The 20484-nt window shown below is 36.1% G+C and overlaps 1 protein-coding gene across 1 annotated transcript; it reads right to left on the bottom strand.

The window, feature by feature from the left end:
* Positions 1-4290: 4290 nt before the first annotated feature.
* LOC127655206 (leucine-rich repeat-containing protein 3-like) lies at positions 4291-11235 on the bottom strand. The gene is made up of 2 exons (XM_052142879.1): positions 11198-11235; positions 4291-7869 (listed from the first exon to the last, which is right to left on the bottom strand). The coding sequence occupies exon 2, from the start codon at positions 7462-7464 to the stop codon at positions 6664-6666; it is 801 nt and encodes a 266-aa protein (XP_051998839.1). The 5' UTR covers positions 7465-7869; positions 11198-11235; the 3' UTR covers positions 4291-6663.
* Positions 11236-20484: the final 9249 nt, after the last annotated feature.

Below are 20484 nucleotides of genomic sequence, written 5' to 3' on the forward strand. Positions count from 1 at the left end.
GGAGTCATTACGCTCACTAATACTTCACAACACACAAAACAGCGCTTCCATGGCAGTGATAAAACGATGGAGAAAGGACAACCTAGTCTCATCTAGTGAAAACGTGACTCTATAAACATTTTTGCAAAACTTGTTATAAGTGTCTCCTGGCACAATTCCCTGGAGTTTCCAGGTGAAATCAAAACTAGAGGTGCTGCAACAACTGTTTTATTAACTTTCACTCAAATCATGACTTCAGTGGCAGATTATGACTTTGTAAACACTTCTTTCTCTCTCTATTACTCAGTCCCTGCTATGTTATGATATTGAGACACTTTGAATCTTTTGAAACAGAACCACCTACATATATACACGTATTCCAATATGACTAGCTTGCATGGTGGTGCACCTCATAGAGTGTTGGACTGTTGGACAGAGACATAGAAGTGACATGAATTGACCTGGTAGATTCAGAAAATGTGAACAATAAACACTATCGGTTAAGGTTAGGTGTTGGTTAAGGATGTCTGTTTAGTTAAACTCTCATTTCTCTTTTATGACACTATTGGTTAAGTTTAGGGTAAAGTTTTAGGTTAGGGAGGTTCGTTATTTATTAAAACCTCCATCTAAAATTCACCTTAAAAATATTGTCTGATTACAACCTCATTTCACTTGGTTTTGGTGCTCCATGCTGGACATTTCACTTGAAAATTGCAGCCAAACGTGTTGTGAAGCATATCATTTCTGTTTTGCATTGCAATTATGGTGTACATTTCATGAGGCCAAGCTGAGAAAGGACCTCTTAACACTATTTAATGTACAAACAAGCCCAGATGTGTCAGAAATCAAGTATTCAGTCAATTTAAGGAGCATTTTAATTATCTTAATTACTTAATATATCCTAAAATGGAAATAAATGGATTTTGAGAGGAAAGAGTATATATAGTGTCAAATTACAGTACTTTCAAAATCTGTGATTAATCGTAATTAACTGGCCATTCTGCTGAACATCTTCTTTTGGGTTTCCACAGACAAAAGTCATACAGATTTGGAACAAAATGAGGGTAAATAATGATAGAATGATTTTCATTTTTGGTTGAACTACCTCTTTGAGCAACAATGTCTTTACAGACATGTTTACATTAGTGACTAGCCTATATCAATGATAACTGTTATCTTAGAGATGGAATCCAGCAAACGACCATCTCCCAACACAAAACTGACTCCTACACAAACCCAGAGTAAGCCAAAATAAAAAAATAGAAGAAAACAAAAAAAAACATTTATCAACTGAATCCCATCTGGCTAAGCGGGAGCGTGATCGTGGTAGAGCGAAAACAAGAGTGAACATCGGCAGGGCATTTGATTCCTGGGGTTTTGACTTTAGGGATCAAAACCGACCCCCAATTGGCGTTCTGCTTATTGGACAGGTAAGCTTACATAACTGCAAAGCATGTGAAATATAGTGCCATAAGGATTGATCCATGTAATTTTAGTGAACTTGATCTTCCCTGTTAACGCTGACGAATTGCAAGCTAAATTGCTTTGAAACTTTCAAATAATTTCAACGATCTTCTCTTTATACTAAAAGTCAGGTATACAGGATAAATTTAAGCAAATACGCTGGTTTCTTGATCGTAGTACAACAAATTACATACAAAACATACAATAGTGCAACATAACAGTGCAGTGCAAAAGTAAATTGTCTGGTATAGTTCGGTAATATGTAGCTGTATGTGTGTATCAGGTGTAGTGGTGGTGGTGTAGTGGGCTAAAGCACATAACCGTTAATCAGAAAGTTGCTGGTTCGATCCCTACGGCCACCACCATTGTGTCCTTGAACAAGGCACTTAACTCCAGGTTGCTCCGGGGGGATTGTCCCTGTAATAAGTGCACTGTAAGTCGCTTTGGATAAAAGCGTCTGCCAAATGCATAAATGTAAATGTATCAGTATGCTATGCTAGCTGATAAGTAGTTTTAGTTTAGTCTCAAAGTTTGTAGTAAAACAATCATAACTGTGTAATTTTAATTATGCTACCTCATCTGTCAGCATGATGCCAGTGAATAACGTTCAGTCTCTTTGTTCGTTACGTCATTGTTTTGGCTGATGCTCGCTCAATGGCGTCCCTGTGGAGTGCGTGTATGAGCGCAAGCACAATCGACAGGTAGATGGCTGCAGTTCACTTAACGGCCACAGATGTCATTAATAACAAGGGTTACTGAATCTTACATACTGCACCTTTAAGAATGGTAGGTTCCAATTTGCAGAGGTGGATAAATATATATATATATGTGTGTGTGTATATAAAGACCTGCCTCCACCAGATGTGCTAGACAAGATGGACGACGAGCGTTTGAGCACATGGACAAGGAGTAATATACTCCAGCCTCCATTGTTTAGGGAGGAGAGTAGGTACTGTTCTTAGTACCAAAAACAGGTCTAGTTTTTTTTACTGTTTTTTTTTTATTTTATTTTATTTAACCTTGTTATTATGAGTGCTTTTAAACACTATTTATTTGCACATTTTGCACCTCTGACGCAATAAACGTCCTTTTTGGTACGCCATTCCTTCTCTCCGGTGTGATTCTCCTTGTGACCACTCCGGTCCCAATCACACATGGTGACAGCGGTGGAATCCAGGCCCGGGAGGACACACTGGTTGTTCGGGCTCATGCTGAGATAGTGCACTGACCGTCAGGAGCCAGACCAGCAGTGGAACGAGTCAAGTGGGCCAAAGTGGGCAGTGGTGCTTTGAAATGATCTGGTATACACATGATTCCAACACCCACTGCTGGATGTCAGCACAGTGGATGAAATAATTAAAAAACAACTATTGAACAAGTCTTTAAAAACTCATTCATACCATACATTGTTGAAAGCTACTTAAAAAAACATTTTCAAATACAATTTCAAAGGGGATTATTACAAAAAGTATATATAATGTAAAATTACATTATTTCAAAATCTGTGATTAATCGTAATTAAATGGTCATTCTGATGAACATCTTCTTTTGGGTTTCCACAGACAAAGGCTGTACAGGTTTGGAACAACATGAGGGTGAGTAAATAATGATAGAATGATTGTCATTTTAGGGTGAACTATCCCTTTAAGCAACAATGTCTTTACAGACATGTTTAAATTAGTTATCAATATTCTTGCCAACAGTACAACATTAACTTGGTGAAACAATGAATAATTTACACAGTTTAAACAAGATAATTAAAAAAGATTAAGTGAGAAATACAAATCAATGAGAAATTGCCTGTTATTGCTTAAAATATAAAATAAGTGCATATGTCAGCATTGCGGCAGAGGTAGAGCTCCATGGCATAGAGTGTCATTGAAAGGAGAACTTAACCATGGGAGGGACGATTGCAGCCCTAGATGGATGGCCGAGGGATTGGGGCATTGTCATGAGTGCCCCTGGACTTTCTGGGTTCTAAGTGGCTGACTTTGTTCTGACACTCTGGTCAGTGCTGAGGTGGACAACCCAATGTTTTGTTTAAAGACACCAGCACAACCAAAGGCACTTCCTCTTTTCTCTGATTTGAGACCTTCACTGTATTGCAGATGCCATTTACAGCAGTCCCAGAACAGCATGCCTTAAAGTTTAGCACAGCATTCCAAACCTTTCCCTGTAATGAATGTGCTATTGATCTAAACTGCAGGGTCACGTACAGCAAGACCTTGGGCACCCTGGACAGGAAAGTAATCATAACATTTACTCTCAGCGGGTTGATTCTTCATGAAAACTCTGAAGGTACAAAAAAAAATGTCTGTAAGGTATTGTTTTGCACTCAGAACAAACAAAAATATAATTGAAAAAAAAAAAAAAACAATTGAATAAGTCTTTAAAAACTCATTCATACCATACATTATTGAAAGCTACATATAAAAACATTTTCAAATACAATTTCAAAGGGGAATATTACAAGCAACCATGATGGTCCCTTAAATGCGAATCAAATCGGTTGTATTATTCGCGCAGTAAGAAAGTGCCCGGTTATAACGCTCATCTTTATAATTTGCTTATGATTTACTGTAGTAGTGCTGCTAAGATCAATAGAAAATGTACAACAACATTTCAAATCCCTTTAATGACTGCTTTCAACAGCTGATAATTGCACAGCATCCATATAAATACCTTCTACATAAGGTTAAAATGCTCGTGTTTAGTAGGAATCTCGCTCTGGTCGATTGCTCCAAAAGACAAGAAAGGCAGAGTCTTCAAATAACGTTTTATTTTCTTATGTTGCAATTATATACACTACTGCAGAAAGGCTTGTACAATGATGAACTAACTGCCACATGTGGACTCTCTACAAAAACAAACATTGTGTTCAGATGAAAAGACTCAAGCCCTTTTCCCTATAATAAACAAACAAATTCCTTTTTTGCATATCATCTGATATCCTCTATTTATATACAGTACAACACTTCCATTGACAAAGATCAGAGAAATCATCCAAATACACAAAGATTTAAACTTAAAATATCTGAAAATGACACTGCTCTAATAAACACACAGGACAACAGAAATTGCCTCAAAATTATGTTACATCCTCCCCCGTCTACGGTAGAGGAGTAACAAAACTAAAAGATGTAAATAAATAAATACTGTACTTGTCTGAGCGCCCATCTCCTGTCCCAGGACTTTCCAGACAACAAAATTTGAAGTAGTATCAAAGATGTACTAAAGGATAGCTCAGCTAGATACAAAAAATAAAATAAAAAAAATAAAATAAAAATGGAAGCAAAATTAGCTCAAGAGAGGGTCAGGTCAAAATAATAAACAAAAGAAGCTTCTAACCATTTCATGAAAACTAAGTTTTTAAAGATAAAATACAACAAAAAGACACAGGGCTATAACATGCTCCCTCTCTAACATAAAAACAGGAGAAAAAGATAAACAAAGAAAATGGCACCCAACTCCCTACGACTTCCTCCAGAACTAAGCATAAGCCAATTAGCTTAGCGTGAATGGCAATACAAAAAGAGAGCTAAACAACAAATAAACCCGGCTTCACAGGAATGTTTAGCAAGTATCAGTACATACATGAATCAACAGTTACAGGGTTGGAATACAAATTTCAACCATAAAACAACACAAAAATATCTGGGGCAGGAAAACGGTAAGCTCAACAAGGAGACCACATGGAAGTATCTCCTGTCTCCCCTCTCTAGTTCCACCAGGCACGCTTTTATACTGGTGTGCTATCCTCCAAGAGCGAATTAGGAGAGCCACACCCATTGATGGTAATTGAAGCAAGCTGGTGTCACTGATCCTGTGATAGCAAAATAGGGGGAAAAAACAAAGAAGCACACACACAGGCAGCACACCCAGGTCCCCAACAAAGATTATGTACTGGGACGTAACACTCATTAAAAAAAAAATTCTTCAATTATAAGGAAAATAGAGAAAACACAATAAATAATGCCCAATGCACAGTGTATTGGTGTTGAGGTACCAGGGTGTAGGCACTTGAGCATTTAGAATGGGGTGAGCAGCCAACTTTCCAGATAACAAGGAAAAGCTCAACTGATGGGTTTCTGGCAGTGATGTACTTGCTCTGAAAACTCATTCATTAACACAACACCATAAAGAAAGGAAAATAAATGGACCATAAATCCAGCATTTAGTTCTCAGTTGTGAAATGTAATTCAATTAGAACGCAAACTGACAAATAATTTTAGGAAAATGTAATTTAAGCCCCAGTAAAGAAATTTGAGCTTTTGCAGAACCTGCGGAGAGGCACCAATTGGCCACAACATAACCAACCCGGTCTCACGATAAATTGTAATAATAAAACAAGAAGGTGAAATCATATGAGTTGGCTTGAACAAAAACATCTTTTAACTCGCATTGAGAAAAATAAACAAATTAATTAATTATGTTATTACAATTTCTCCAAAGTTTAACCCACATCCCACACATAAACCTTACCATGAAGTCTAACCCCTTACCCAAACCTATGATGATTTTAAGAGGAAAATAACTGTTGTGAACTATTGAAGAAAGATAAACAATGGGCTTCTGAATGAGACTTCTTACAATATTTCCTAAGTTTAACCCCCAACCAAAACTTAACAATAAAGCATAATCCCTAACCTAAATCTAAATCTAAACAAAGTTTAACCCTTTTCCCAAACCCTAACCTTAACTATGATTTTAATAGGACAATCATTGTTGTGTACCATGGTAAAAAAAAAAAGTCTTGGAATATGTTACTGACGTACATCAGTGAATTGTATTGCATAAAAATTTGGAATGAGTGACCAAATTTGTTCTCAGACATTTCCTTTCTTAAAATTAAGTGTTGTATAGTGGGCTTGCGAAATTTGATGCCTATATTGTATTAACTTTAAATTCTGTTGTTTGGTTGGTATCTATGGGAATAAAAGCCATACCTTTCTGTACAAACCAAATCGTATGATAATCTTACAATTTTGCTATCTCTTACAAATTATTACGAGTTGTCATGAGACTATGTTGACAGAAAAATTGTCAAAACATTCATTGTGCAAACATCCATAAAACCATTTACAATCAAATCAAATGATCAACAAAATTACATATTAGGTCCTTGGGAAGCAATTAGAAATGATAAGGCTTGCTGTTGTGCCATCATTACTACCAACCCAGTCGCCAAACACATTTGCTCCTATATTGCATTGATTCATGCTAGAGAACAGTGCTGATTGTGTCAAAGTCCTTACTAATTTGGGAGCTACTTGGCAGGGACTTGAGGTACTCCAGATGTCTCCTGGCATCTTCCTGGTTGTGCCGTACATAATAGATTACATAAGCAATCACCATTGTGAACCAGCCAAACATTGTGACAAACATGGCCACATCGGTAGTCTTGTGGTGGAAGTTACAAAAGTTTATGCCCGAATCCAACACTTGTATAATAGGCTTGCCCGCATACTCCTCCTGGACAGAGGTGTGGCAACTCACCTCATTCACAGTTTCAGGATCCAGCTGGAGTTCACGCAACACTTCCTGTAGGGTGCACTCACAGTGCCATGGGTTGTTGGACAGGCTGATTTTGGCATTCAGCCGAGCAAAGGCCTCCTTTGGTACGCTTCGCATATGGTTATAGGACAGATTGAGGGCCCTCAAGCTCTCAGCGACACCCTGAAAAGCCCCAGCATCCACTGTGTCAATAGCATTCCTCGACAAGTCCAGCTCTTGAAGCCAAGGAAGGTTTTTGAAAGCCTGGTTGGGGATTTTGGTGATGTGATTGGAGGACAGCAGAAGTGACATGGTATTGTGTGGAAGGTCTGGGGGTATCTCCTCTAGGTTGCGAGAGGAACATTGCACTACTGTCAAACCATTCCTTTCAGAGCAGTGGCAGCTCTTGGGACAAGCAGAACCCATCACACTCAAAAATATCACTGAGAAAAGTGATTCCAAGATAAGGGTACAGACATGAGGGATGAAAACGTTCCTTGACACACGAGTCCGTCCAGGGAAAGTCATGTCCAGATATTTTCTCTCTGAATGCTCGCTACAGTTCAAGGGCAATCAATATTAATCCATGTCATATTGGAAAATGAAAAACAAATAAACATAAGAGTTCTCAGGGTCATTTCCATATTGGCAGGGTTTCCTCATTAATGCACTTTCTACCGTTTTTAATTTTCAGGTGTTGGAAGCCATTGTTATGAATGTGGAGCACAAGCCAGAGAACGAAATTTAGCACCCGTTGCAATTCATTGTGAATGTTCTGGAAAGAATCCAAATGACTCCATCAAGATCTGAAAGGCAATTAAATATTTGACAAGGAAATGTTCAAGAGCCAAGTTTTAATTAGAAGCAAGAAAGCAGAAGAAAGATGTGAAGGGGACTCCATGTATTTAGCATCCTTCCCACCAAATCTGCGAACTGCAAGAACAAAAGTAGAAAAGAAAACACAGAGCTAGTGGATTAACACATTGTTGGTTTATTTGCATGTTACAAAGCACATTGCACAGTGCTCTGACCTGAAATTGCTCCATCCGTGACAAATAAATGTAACATAAATCTAATGATCTTGCAGTCAAATTAATTGGTTATGCTACATTTAATCGAATTATATTATAAAGGACTCATTTATTAAAACAAAACAAAGCAAAACTATTCATCATATGCTCCACTGCAACCCATTTCGCAGTGATGGCAATCAAATGTTTTAATGATGCAATAAAGCAGGGAATATTCTAGGATTTCAGTCTTAGGTGGGCTCAGTCGCTTATCTGAATACAATTTGTTGTGGCTTAGAGGAATATATCTTACTTAAAGTTCAAGAGGTTGCAGAGAGCTAACATAATCATAGTTTTTAAGGTTACTGCTTCTGATAGTGGATTACAATATACGATAGTTTATTGAAAAACAGGAACTAGAAATAGGGTATACAGTAGATTCAACTATTCAGCAAAGGGGAAAAACAATTAATCAGGCTCCTACAGGTTCTTAAAATCACAATATTTCCTAAATTCATATGCCCAAAGGTGCTGTTCCACTTGACATATGCTATGTTCAGAATAGCATACTATTCTGCAGTATATAGCATGCACAGTATACCAAGTCTCTGTTTGCACATAACACCAGGATGATGTACTACACCTACAAAACATTAGTAGACATATTATTCAGTATAAAGCAGAACATGCTGCACAGGATTATGTGTCCCACAATGACTTGTGTTTGACTTGACCTTCCATTTCCACTAAGACAAATGAACCAGAATCACTTTTTTTTCCCGAGTCAGTATTTTAAAGGACTGCAAAAGGCAACATATTTTTACACAAAACTGAATTAAAAATACTGTACAACATAACCAGTTTGTGATAAAGTCATGTGACCAAAATGTAGCATTGATGTATTTGTAGTATGGGAATAATATCTACTTTTTTGCTATTTTTAAAAAACAGTAAGCAGTATACAGTCAGTACGTTTATATGTACTTTAAACATTCGATTTAAATCTGGCTGAATTAATAATTTGTCTTTTTGAAATGTCGTGCTCAGTCTGACTGAAATTGAAGCATTCTGATTTTAGCTGACTAACAGACCTAAAAAATAGCTGCTTCCGAAATTGTGTACTGTCCTGTACTTGATGAAGGACGCACTTCTTGGCCAGTAAAAATTCTTTAGGTATGCATGCGAGTAGTATGAATAGATTCAGGGTACACTTCATCTTGGAACGTGGGAATAGTCTTGTGATGAGAATATATAACTTAATATGACAACCGCAAAACTAGTCTAATTTGATAAACAAGCACATTTAAGCACAAGGAACAAGTTCCTTGGAATATATAGCACCTACAGTTGAGAAGAGCCATTCGACTTGCAGTTCTCTGCTGTTTTTTGTTTTAATACAGCGTTTGAATGTTATGTCTACCTTAGCTCCCGAGGCCTTTCAGGATCGTAAAGTGTCCAGTTGATCCGCACTTCGGAATCTCGCCAAACATAGTATGTATGTCATCCAGATATTTCTCGGTTACTGTTTTATAAATACTGAGGATTCGGACATACTTCTTCTTTGGCATACTGTTTTAGGCATCCTATATATTAGGGAAGTATGAATATTCAGATACAGCGCAAGTGTTTGTAGTTCGGATTCATTAAGGATGCAGTCACACTAGACTTTGTACAGACAACCGCAATGGTCCAGGATATGATATCACACTGGAGGGCTTCTGGTTTTAGTAAATAACACCTCCTAAATAACAAATAATATTATGTTCATAATGTTAGAAAATATTCTACTCACTTTCCAGCAACAATAAAAGCATGCAGCTTTTAAATACGTATCCTTTGAATTGAGCCAAGAGGTCAGTGAGTGACGTTTCAATCTTATATTTGTCACCTCTCACCAAGCTTGAATTTTCGTACGCAGTGTCATATGAAATTTGAGTTTACGGTCCCCCACGTTCAGATGTGTTTTAATGGGAGTGAATGGACCGTGCAAAGTGTGTTGTGACGGCACCTTTAATCGGAAAAGCATTGCTCCGCGCGCCTGCTTTGAAAGACTGAGGTAACACACAACGTGTAGGCTATAACACATCCTCTGTGGACATCCTTCCTTCAATTATTTGACTATGCATTGTATATTACTTGTATAGTACACTTTGACAGATGAGCACTGTTGTTCGACGCAAAAAAAAAATATATTTAATCACGCATGTAAACATACTGTGTAAGCCAATATTTCTTTACGAACATAGCCACAACATGTCTCAATCCATTTGAAGATGTCAGTAAACCTGTACTAAACCGAACAAGTTTCTGCAAAGAGCATTTACTGATTGGCTAAAAAAGGAAAAGAAAAAAGAAATAAAAATGGCGGGCTGGTCCTCCAACACCAAAAAGCAGTTTGTTTAGACACATATTTAAAGTAGTACATACATTTAATTAATGTAATATAAATTTTAAAAAAATAGCGTACAGCCCCTTTAAATTGAAAGGAGAGGAATAGCCTACTTTCTTCTCGACTTCCATTCTATCCGATACAACTTTGTCATAGTGTGCGCTCGAGACACGTGAAACAATAGGTAACACTGGCTGCTCAGTACTGATTACAGGATCTACAGCAGGTATGTAACTGTTGTTGACTATTGTGATGAATGTTAAAACCACAAGTCACTTTTAAAATCTGAAAGGATTTCATTGGATTTCCTCTATTAAGGTGTTACGAAAGCGAGCGAGACTAATACACTCTTAATAACTTACTGTTATGAAAACTAGCTGAATACGAGAAAGGAAACTGAAGTGAAACAAATATAATCACCGCATACTTTAGAGAAGAAAAAAAAATGGGAGAGAAACACTAAGAGCCATTTGCGAATGAAAAAAGAGCGATTTGCAAATAAAACGGATCCTGGCAAGTTCACGAGCTGAATGCTGATGCAAATGTATAACTGAGAAAACAAATCAGACATTTTTTATATACAGCCAATAGGCAGGGAGTTGTTCTAGCATACCGATTTACAATATTTCCTTAAATTTGGCACTTAAAATTATCCATTAAATAAAAAAATTATAGACCGAATAATAATGCAATATGGTATAACGCAAAAAATTATATCTTAAATAAAGTCAACAGCAACAACAACTAAAAAACTATGACGTTGCCTAAAATGCAAAAACATTATCGCATTCAAGCATTTACGTGTAGTTTTTAAATATAAACACAAGTAAAAAATTACCGTTATTTTATCATTCTGACTTACCATACTTGTTGATACTTTCGTGGATCCGGCGTTTGCCGTGTGAGTGAGAGTGTAAATATCAAACGCACACAACAGCTATAAGACAGCAGCTTTGCGCTGATTGGATCGCGAGTCCAGCTCGCTCCACCCAAATCTGACTGACTGCTGAACACTCCTTCAAGATGATCTACTGTTACTTCAAGATGTCATGCATGTTTGAAAAAGCGCTTCTTTGACCTACCTTCAACATTAGGCTTAAACATGGGTATCACACCTTGTTAGGCAGAAAATACTGATCTGGATGTACCACCATATGAAGGTAAAATAGTGCCTAAATTATTTGCATGTGCAGAGTAAGATTTGTGAAAGCATAAAAATAAATTGCATGTGCACATAACTTTTTGTAAAGGTGTAAATCAAGTTGCAAGCATCAGAAAAAAAATTAATTAAATTGTCTATGTATAAATATTTCAGTTTAATATTTAAGAGAGAAAAGATAACCAGAGGAACGACGCTGAGCCTTATGGAGATAAGCGGTCTGTCTTGTTGTTAAACCAATCAGGTCAGAGCAAACTGGAGGGGAAAACCCCATTTGATTGGTTACTAGAAGCAGGTTTACCATCCTTGTAAAACTCTTTTCAGTGAGAAATTTGTGCCAAAAGTGTTAGCACAACAAAGAAAAGACGGAACAGTGTATTTCGGATTATTTCTGGAAAATATTTATGCCACAAACACAAGTCATTTACACGTTTGCAGTACCTTATTTTACACATCTCTTTTACTGTTCATCACACCCTTGCAATATTTTTGGTCATTCTTAAGTGCAAAAATCGTGCCAAAAGCACGAAAAGGAAGTCAGAAGAATACACACCAAATTTACTTTGTGTTAATTACAGATTCACAACACATGAATTGCACTTATGCAAAGCATTAAAGTATTGCTAATAATTTTTTATTATGCTTGCAACTTGATTTACACCTGTAAACATTTTCTGTGTGCATGCAATTTATTTTTATGCTTGCAATTTGATTTATGCTTTCTGAAATCTTATTCTGCACATGCAAATCATTTAGGCACCATTTTACCTTCATACCACCACCTCAGAAAATATTTTAAAATGAGCTTTTTTTATTAGTAACCAACTGTGCAGAATATTACATATATTTCCCTTAAACAATATTTTCAGGTTTTAAAATATAGTTTAAATCCAAAATTGCCAATATGGACTTTAGAGCCACAAACCTTATGGCACTGGCATAACAAAAATGCAATAGCTCCAAAGATCATCATATTTACATTTAACAACAATCCAAGCATGTAAGCAAACATTCAAGACTGGTTTACACGGATCTTAAATCGTGTTACTTATTTCTAGATCATGGCAAGCTAAATTAAATTCGAGAATACAATTCAATTGATATGGTAAAATATAAAATCTTAAAGTCTATGCTGTCAGCAGTGAACAAAGAGAGAGAGAGAGAGAGAGAGAGAGAGAGAGAGAGATGTTAGTGAACCCAATGCAGTATTTAATGAAGAGGAATATACAAATAACACAAGGCTTGATGAATAAAGTAACTACTTAGCTCAATGCTACAATGGACGAGACTAGACCATGGGTGAGGAAACAGGAGGGAATAAATAGAGGCTTTGGAATTAACACCATGAGGAACAGCTGTGAACACTGATGGAAAACTGGTGAAACTAATGATGGTGCTTGCTGGGAATTGTAGCGTGGGAAACAATTACAACATGAAGCTCCATGAAGGGGTTAAACTAAAAGTCTGTGAACATGAAGGAAAGGTGAGATGTAGGGATATGACATGTGCATTATTGGTTGGGACATCTAATGGGAATATTTATCCATGACTGCATAATATAAAATGACAACATAATGAGCAGTCTGTCAGTGACAGCTGACAGGTGAAACCATCATGCAACATAATGGGAAGCATACTTGTCAAAACCATACCCATGTGTCATACATGCACAAGTCTTTTAAAACCAGTTCCTGCTCCTTGTAAAATTAAGTTAAACTATTATTTGTATGCTTTGATGTTTTTATGTTATGAATGCAACTGATAAGAGGTGCTGTCAATAACGATCCTTTGTTTGAAGGGACAATAAGAAATTAAAGGAGAAATGTGAACCAATGTCTACAACCCATTAAGGTTTTCTCCTAAGAAGTGCTAAGCACATAAATTGCAGATTCTTATTAAATATCATTTTTTATGATTTGTTCCCTAAGAGAAACATAATAGAACTGAATTTGTGACTTTTCATAAAATTATGCAATGAATCCAGTTTCAAACAAACTCAATGCACTAGTTTTGGGGATAATGAAAGTTTGAAATCGAACGCCATATATTACACACCACCACTGCGTTTATGCCATTGATGTGTTATAAAATAACATATAAAAAATACCAGTTTGCAGTTGCAGAACGTGATTACCACCAAGCCAACAACTTTGCAGGAGCAACTTATGGTGTGTTCAACTCAGTTTGGAGCGATCGTATTTACGAGATGAACGCACATGAACACCACGGTAAAGTCGTAATTACGAGTGGTAACTATGGATTTTCTTTGAAGATGGGGGTGTGTTGATTTAAGAATCATGGTGGAAGCAAATTGTTATTGGCAATAATTTTGTTTTACTTGATGATTTTGACTGTGCAGTTTAGTTTGTTTCCATTTTTTGTACTGTTAATGAAGAATAACGATAAACTTGTCAGAAAATAAGACTAATTTAGCTTGTTAATGCACTGCAGGCATTTGCAACACAACTTCATTTCCCATCCCCAGGTAGATAAATTGAGTCAATTGAGTACAGACAACTTATAAGGGTTTTCAGTGAAATAAGTAAATTAATTAATGAATTCAAAATGATTCTATTCCTACAGAGAAATAAACTTTGTAGTAATTAAATATGTTATTGTTTATCTCTAAAGCTCAATTGAATTCAATCTAGATCATTAGATATGACTGTTTGGTGCCTTGGAAACTGAAACCAGTACTTACTGTATGTAGAACCGTAATAAAATCCACTGCATGAATTGTAAATCATTTGACTACTGGGTAGCATAGCAGATGCCCTTGAATTCTACCACAGCTTATAATACAGTAAAACGATCTATACACACCACAGCATTTGGACATTATGAGTTCTTAAATAAAGTTCATAAATAGACTAAAGTCCCAATCATACCTGAGATCTAGAGACCTTGCAAAAAGTTCCCTTCTAGAGATGTTTGTTCAGCTTCTTCCTTTCTTTTATATGATCCTCCACGGCTTTAATGACCTTCAGTGTGTCTTTATTGAGTCCAGACAGCTTCAGAATGCCTGGCTTTGTCACTCATGAACTTAATATATAACGTGTTTATTGTAAGTGAATATTACATTACCTAAAAATCTAAATTAGTCCAATAAAAAGCAAATAATAAAACAAATGATTTATTGTCTCTACAAGTTCACATGGTAATAGCGTATTTGTAAGGAATAATTTAAAGTCATATGGTCATTATTACACTATAAAGCCCATCAAGGTGATCTGGACCCCTGGAGTCTTGTGTAAATGACTGTACACTATCCCTACTTGCTAAATAAATAAATACATGGACGAGAACTGTTGATTTGATTTGAAATAAGTTAATTTTGTTAAAAGAAAAAGGCTGCAGATTTACATGAGAGTCATAAAATTACAGCAGAAATCAATTGCCTAGGACATCAGTTTAATAGTCATTCTAAAAATAATTTGAGTGCACAAGGCTGCTGTTGAATAATCAGAATCAAGTTTTCCAAAGTGCCATGTAATTAAGGTAAATATCATAAAAGAAATTGATTAGATAAAGCCTTTTTATAATTCCCAGAGCTCTAACTTGCTCTCACCATTCTGTCTATCACCATGTGATAGATGTACAGTTGGATGTAACAACTTTAAGTTTATTTGGAATAGGCTTCTTAAAGGGATAGTTCGCCCAAAAATGAAAATGTATTATTCATTGTCGTTTGTTAATTCACCCTCAAGTTGTTCCAAACTTGTGCAACTTTCTTCATTCCATGGGACATACAAGGAGATTTTAGACAGAATGAAAGGGACAGACAGCCTCAGTTACCATTCACTGTTATTGTGGGGGAAAAACAACCTAGCCTCATAGAATAAACGTTACTATAACAAACGTTTTGTGTTTTATGTGCTGCATTCTATGTTTCAATGCAGAAATTAACACTAGAGGTGCTACAACAACAGTGCGTTTAATTCACTTACAAATCATGAGTTCAGTTGCTGATAATGACTTTCTAAACACATTTTTTACATACTGCCATGTTATGATGTCGAAACACTTTTACTCTAACGTTTCTTTAACAGACACAGATGCATTTACACATTTATGCTAGTATGATTAGCTTCTGTGATAGCTCACCAGATAGAGTGCTGGGTTATGAATCCGGAGGACTGCGGTTCAAGCTCTGCCAAGCATTTTTAAATGAATTATGTCATCGCTTCAGAAAATGTTCATTTCAAATGTGCTTGTCAAGTCTTTGTGCCAAGAACACTATTTGTTAGGTTTCTGTATTAATTGAGGGTAAGGACGTCTGTTTTGTTCACCTCTCATTTATCTTTTAGGACACTATTGGTTAGCGTTAGGCTAAAGTTTAGGTTAGCGAGGTCCGTTTTACTCAATAAACGTCCCTTTAAAATTCACCATTAAAAACCTTGTCTGAATACAACATAATTTAATTAGATTTGGCGCCTCTTGCTGGAAATTTCACTGGGAAACTGCAGCCAAACGTGTAATGCAGCATGTCATTTTGGTTTGCAAAAATGTCGTCATGGGATCAGGCTGGGGAAAAGATGCAATGTATGTGAATATTGACCGAGGCTTAGATTCTGCATAACATTTTTGATCAGCATATGGGTTTGGAACAACATGAGGAAGAGTACATATTGACAGTACTTCATTTTAAGGTGAAATATCCCTTCAACCCTTAAACCAGTTGCCTGTACTGCTTCCTGGTGGATTTTATTGTACCCAGTCATAGCTGGAGAAGATAAGAAACCTGTTTTGAAATTGCAAATGATCTGTCATAGTTCAGTCTAAATGAACAGGAATTAAGCGACAAGCAAAGACAGCAGTCTGCGAGAGCAGCCATGGCTGACGTTTGTCAAAATGCCATGCATTCCTTACCTCTAGGAAACATCAAGGCATCTAAATAAACATAGACTTGGAAATTATTATTTTAACATCTACAACATTGCTGCTATTTGTTGATCCCCTTGAGAGAGAAAAGAGTTCAATTTCGATTCATGAATATTTCAACACATCACCTGTCTCTAAGTTAAAAGTAATAAACTGAAAGGCAGGTGAGGTGTTATTTATAGCACACAGCTTCACAAACCAGGACAACAAAGTTTGGGCAGGTTCTGAGGTTAGCTGACCAGGGTACAGACGGCTGTCTGTAGAGGAAACATAATGGTATTCAATTTAAAAATACGTCAAAACATTGATTTGTTGCATTAGAATAGGAAAATATGAACATTACTGGTCATGTTGATCAGATTTGGACTCAAATTTTTGTGTTTGTGTGGAGGCATTTAAGGAGAATGTCTCTTTGACCTTTCTGTGTAGCTAGATGATAAGTGTTATACAACATTTATGTTCAACTCTGCCCAAGTGCACAGTTATGAAAAGATAAAGAACAGAAAGGTGGCATTCACTTATGAGAAAGTGAGGCTGGAGAACTGGAAGACCCATAAGGGCTTAAACTCAGATCAAGCAGTTATTTGGTTCCTACAGTTTACTGAGAAAAGCATCCTTCTTCCACCTCTGTCATGCCTTGGGCTGAATCAGTCACTGCTTCAGATTGCAATGGGCTATATGACTACAGTGCTCTGACGTTAGTTGCATTGTTCTCCTGGCCTGAGGAAAATGTTAGTGCTCACAAGGTTGCTTTTTCATAGTTCATTATACTTAAAGTAATAGTTCACCCAAAAAAATGATCATTTATAATTAATTATTTACTAATCCTTAAACTCATTTGACTTTTTTTCTTTTTAGCAACAGACAAGGAGATGTTTTGATAAATATACAGTGACAGTGCCTCACTTTAAAGTTTAAGGACCCAAATGTATCATAAATGTAGTCCATATGGCTTGTTTTTGCCATTTGCATGTCTTCTGAAGACATACGATTCTGGTGAGAAACAACCTAAAATATAAGTAATTTTTTTTAGTGTTGCGTAAGTTACATAAAATAAGCAATCAACTGCAAAGTACTTCGCCAGAATGTAATCAGATTACTTTAATGATTACTTATTCTAAAAAGTAATCATATTACTACTTTCTTTATTTTATAAATCACTTCTCCTAGAAAATTTTAAATGCATATATTTCCCCGACATTCAATGTCGCACACCTTTCAGCTGTCAAAGAAACACTAACAGACATATTCTATAATTAATTAATATTATAGATGTATTATACATATTCTTTAGTGGAAGTAATGTACTTAAAAGTAGTGACTTTAATTGAATTACTTTCATTGAAAGTCAGTAACTGTAATCTGATTACAAGAATTTAAAGTGTAATGCATTACACTACTTTTTAAAAATAAAAAGTAATTATATTACAGTACCTAACTACTTTGTATTCGGATACACCCAACACTGCTCAATTTTAGCTAAAATCTTGACATCCATTGCACAATAAATGAGAGAAGCTCATTCATAGTGTCTCGTAAGTTCACACGAGAACTTGTAATTATTAGCGTTAAAAACAACTCGAGTTCTTTACCTTTGACCTTACATTTACCTTAGCAATTCTTCACATCTGGTACTTAGATTAAAACTTAAACCAAGCCAACAGTGTCATAAAAAGCAAGTGCGATGTTTAAAAACAGATGAGATTTTGAAGGTTAATGCTTTATTGAGTTTTAAATAAACAAAACCAAAGTTCCTACCCTTAACCTTAAAACTAAACCCAACCAATAGTGTCATAAAAGCAAATGTGAGGTTAAAAAAAAAAAAGCAATTGCTCAAGCTACCACATAATTTTGTGGTTCTTGTATGACACTTTTGGCTCACGTGTCCTCTCGCATGGACTTATACTTCAGTTGAGCTACTGCGTGTAAACTTTTCAAGGAGAAGTGTTTTAGAAAGTAAAGAAAGTAGTAATGTGATTACTTTTTAGAAGAAGTATTGTAGTTGGTTATGTAATTCAATAGATAAAATGTATGACCTTTCAAATAATACGGTATAGTACAGTATTTTGATGTCATTGTAAGATTGCATTATGTGAGATACAGAGCGAAAAGTATGTTTTATGAACAGAATTTCTGCCATTTCATCCCACCCAGCCAAGCAAAGCAGAGGTTGCCCCGTATTGCTATCTTGGGACCAGGGAAAACTCGAATAAGCACCATTGGGCATTCATTAGCCCTCAAGCCAGCCCATTTTCTCTTTCAATAAACCTTCACCTGGCTGAATTCCCTTTTCTCAAGTGTCTTTAATAGACAAATTACATGTGCCAAGCGCCAAAAGTAAATTCTGCCTTTGTAACATTGCACTAATTCAAGCGTATCAGTGCTCTGACAAAGCAAATCAATTTCCTCTGATGGGTTGAATCCTGATTAAAGCACACTTTTTGCCTGCTTAGATTTATCATGATTAACCCCCAAGGTCAAGTCACTGTCACCAAACTGTAAACCAAGTACCATCATTGCACTTTCCTTAGTCAGAAAGGGACAGAACAGTGACGAAAGGGAACAATATAAGAGGTTAATTAAAAACCTTGTCTGTGTAAAGCTCCCATGATGCATCAATGATGTGTTGGCCTCAGCTGTGAAACAATCCTAGGAGAACCATTTTGATGTGGTCTGTGGTGGATAAGAAGCGCGATTGGAGTGTGGGTTAGGAAATTATTTGGTCTTGAAAGTGCTCAGTCATGCGTAGATCTGATAACAATTCTGAAGGCTTCAGAATAAATTGTAGCAGAGCAAATTCACATTCAAAGAAGAGGTTTAAGCAGCGCATACAGCGCATTTTTAATATAGATGTACAAACTAAAATGTAGACCTTGTGATAACTCCATCAATGATACCATTCTTATGTACTTAAATCTTTTGTAAAGATTTATAATTTTTACAGTGACGCTTTCCTGCAAGCATTTTCTACTCAAAATGAGCTGTTCATGATCAAAAAAATTATCTTTTGATTGTTACCGTCATCGTGATTTGCGCATTGTGTTGAGGCTTGTGTATGCAGCTCTATATCTTGTTTCAGTAACACTTTATTTGGATGGTCCCAAGTAGATATTTAACTGACTATATTATCAACTGGCTTGCTATAGCTAGTAAACAGTGTTTCAACAAACAAACTTTCAGTTGCCTGTATATAGATCTCTATTCATGACCTAATTACATTATTGTTGATAACATCAGTTCATTAAAAGGATATTATAAAGATCTATATATAGGTTACTGAAAGTCTACTGAATGTTTGTTGAAACATTGTTTACTAGCTATAGCAAGTAAATCGATAAGCTGTTATTTTGCTGCTAGTAAATCTTACAAGTCATAGTAGTCATAGTAGTTTGCAAAACTCGCCGTCAAGATGCTAGGGTGTCAACCTGGTCCTATAGAGTCACGTTCCCATACCTACATTTTTGTAAAATGATTTTTACGTGGCTTGTACATATTATGGCCGTTTCCTATGGAAATGAAGACTAAATGAACTACAACAACAATTATTTTTTATTAATTTGAACACAAATCAAGTAAATTGGCTTACTTAGAAAAGTAAGAAAAACATGTACTTTTTGCCTTGTTCCTCACCCAATATATAGTATGACATCTAAACACTGTTACTATATTGCATTACGTGTTAGGTGATACACTTTAATGTTTCCAATATACAATCAGCTACATTTACAAGCTTCTTCGAACCACAATCAAATTGCATGGAAAATCAACTGATAGAGCATTGCACTTGTGATGCAAAGGACTGGGGTACATGTCCTGAAGAGTCAACATGTGAGCCAAAAGTGTCATGAAAGCACCAAAAAATTACATGGTTGCTTTAACAATTGTGTTTTTCATCTCACATTAGCTTTTTATTACACTATCGGTTAGGTTTAGGTTTAAGGGTTAGGGTAGGGAGGTAGGTAGGTAGGTTTTCTTCATTTAAAACTTGATCTGTTCAGTAGAACATGTAACTACTTTTAGTGCAACATTTCACCTCGAAACTACGAAAATATAATTTTTCAATAATCTCATCACAGGGTGGTGAGCTCACAGCCCGGCTTGTTTGAATG

Source organism: Xyrauchen texanus, chromosome 14, assembly GCF_025860055.1.
Source record: "Xyrauchen texanus isolate HMW12.3.18 chromosome 14, RBS_HiC_50CHRs, whole genome shotgun sequence".
NCBI lineage: Eukaryota > Metazoa > Chordata > Actinopteri > Cypriniformes > Catostomidae > Xyrauchen > Xyrauchen texanus.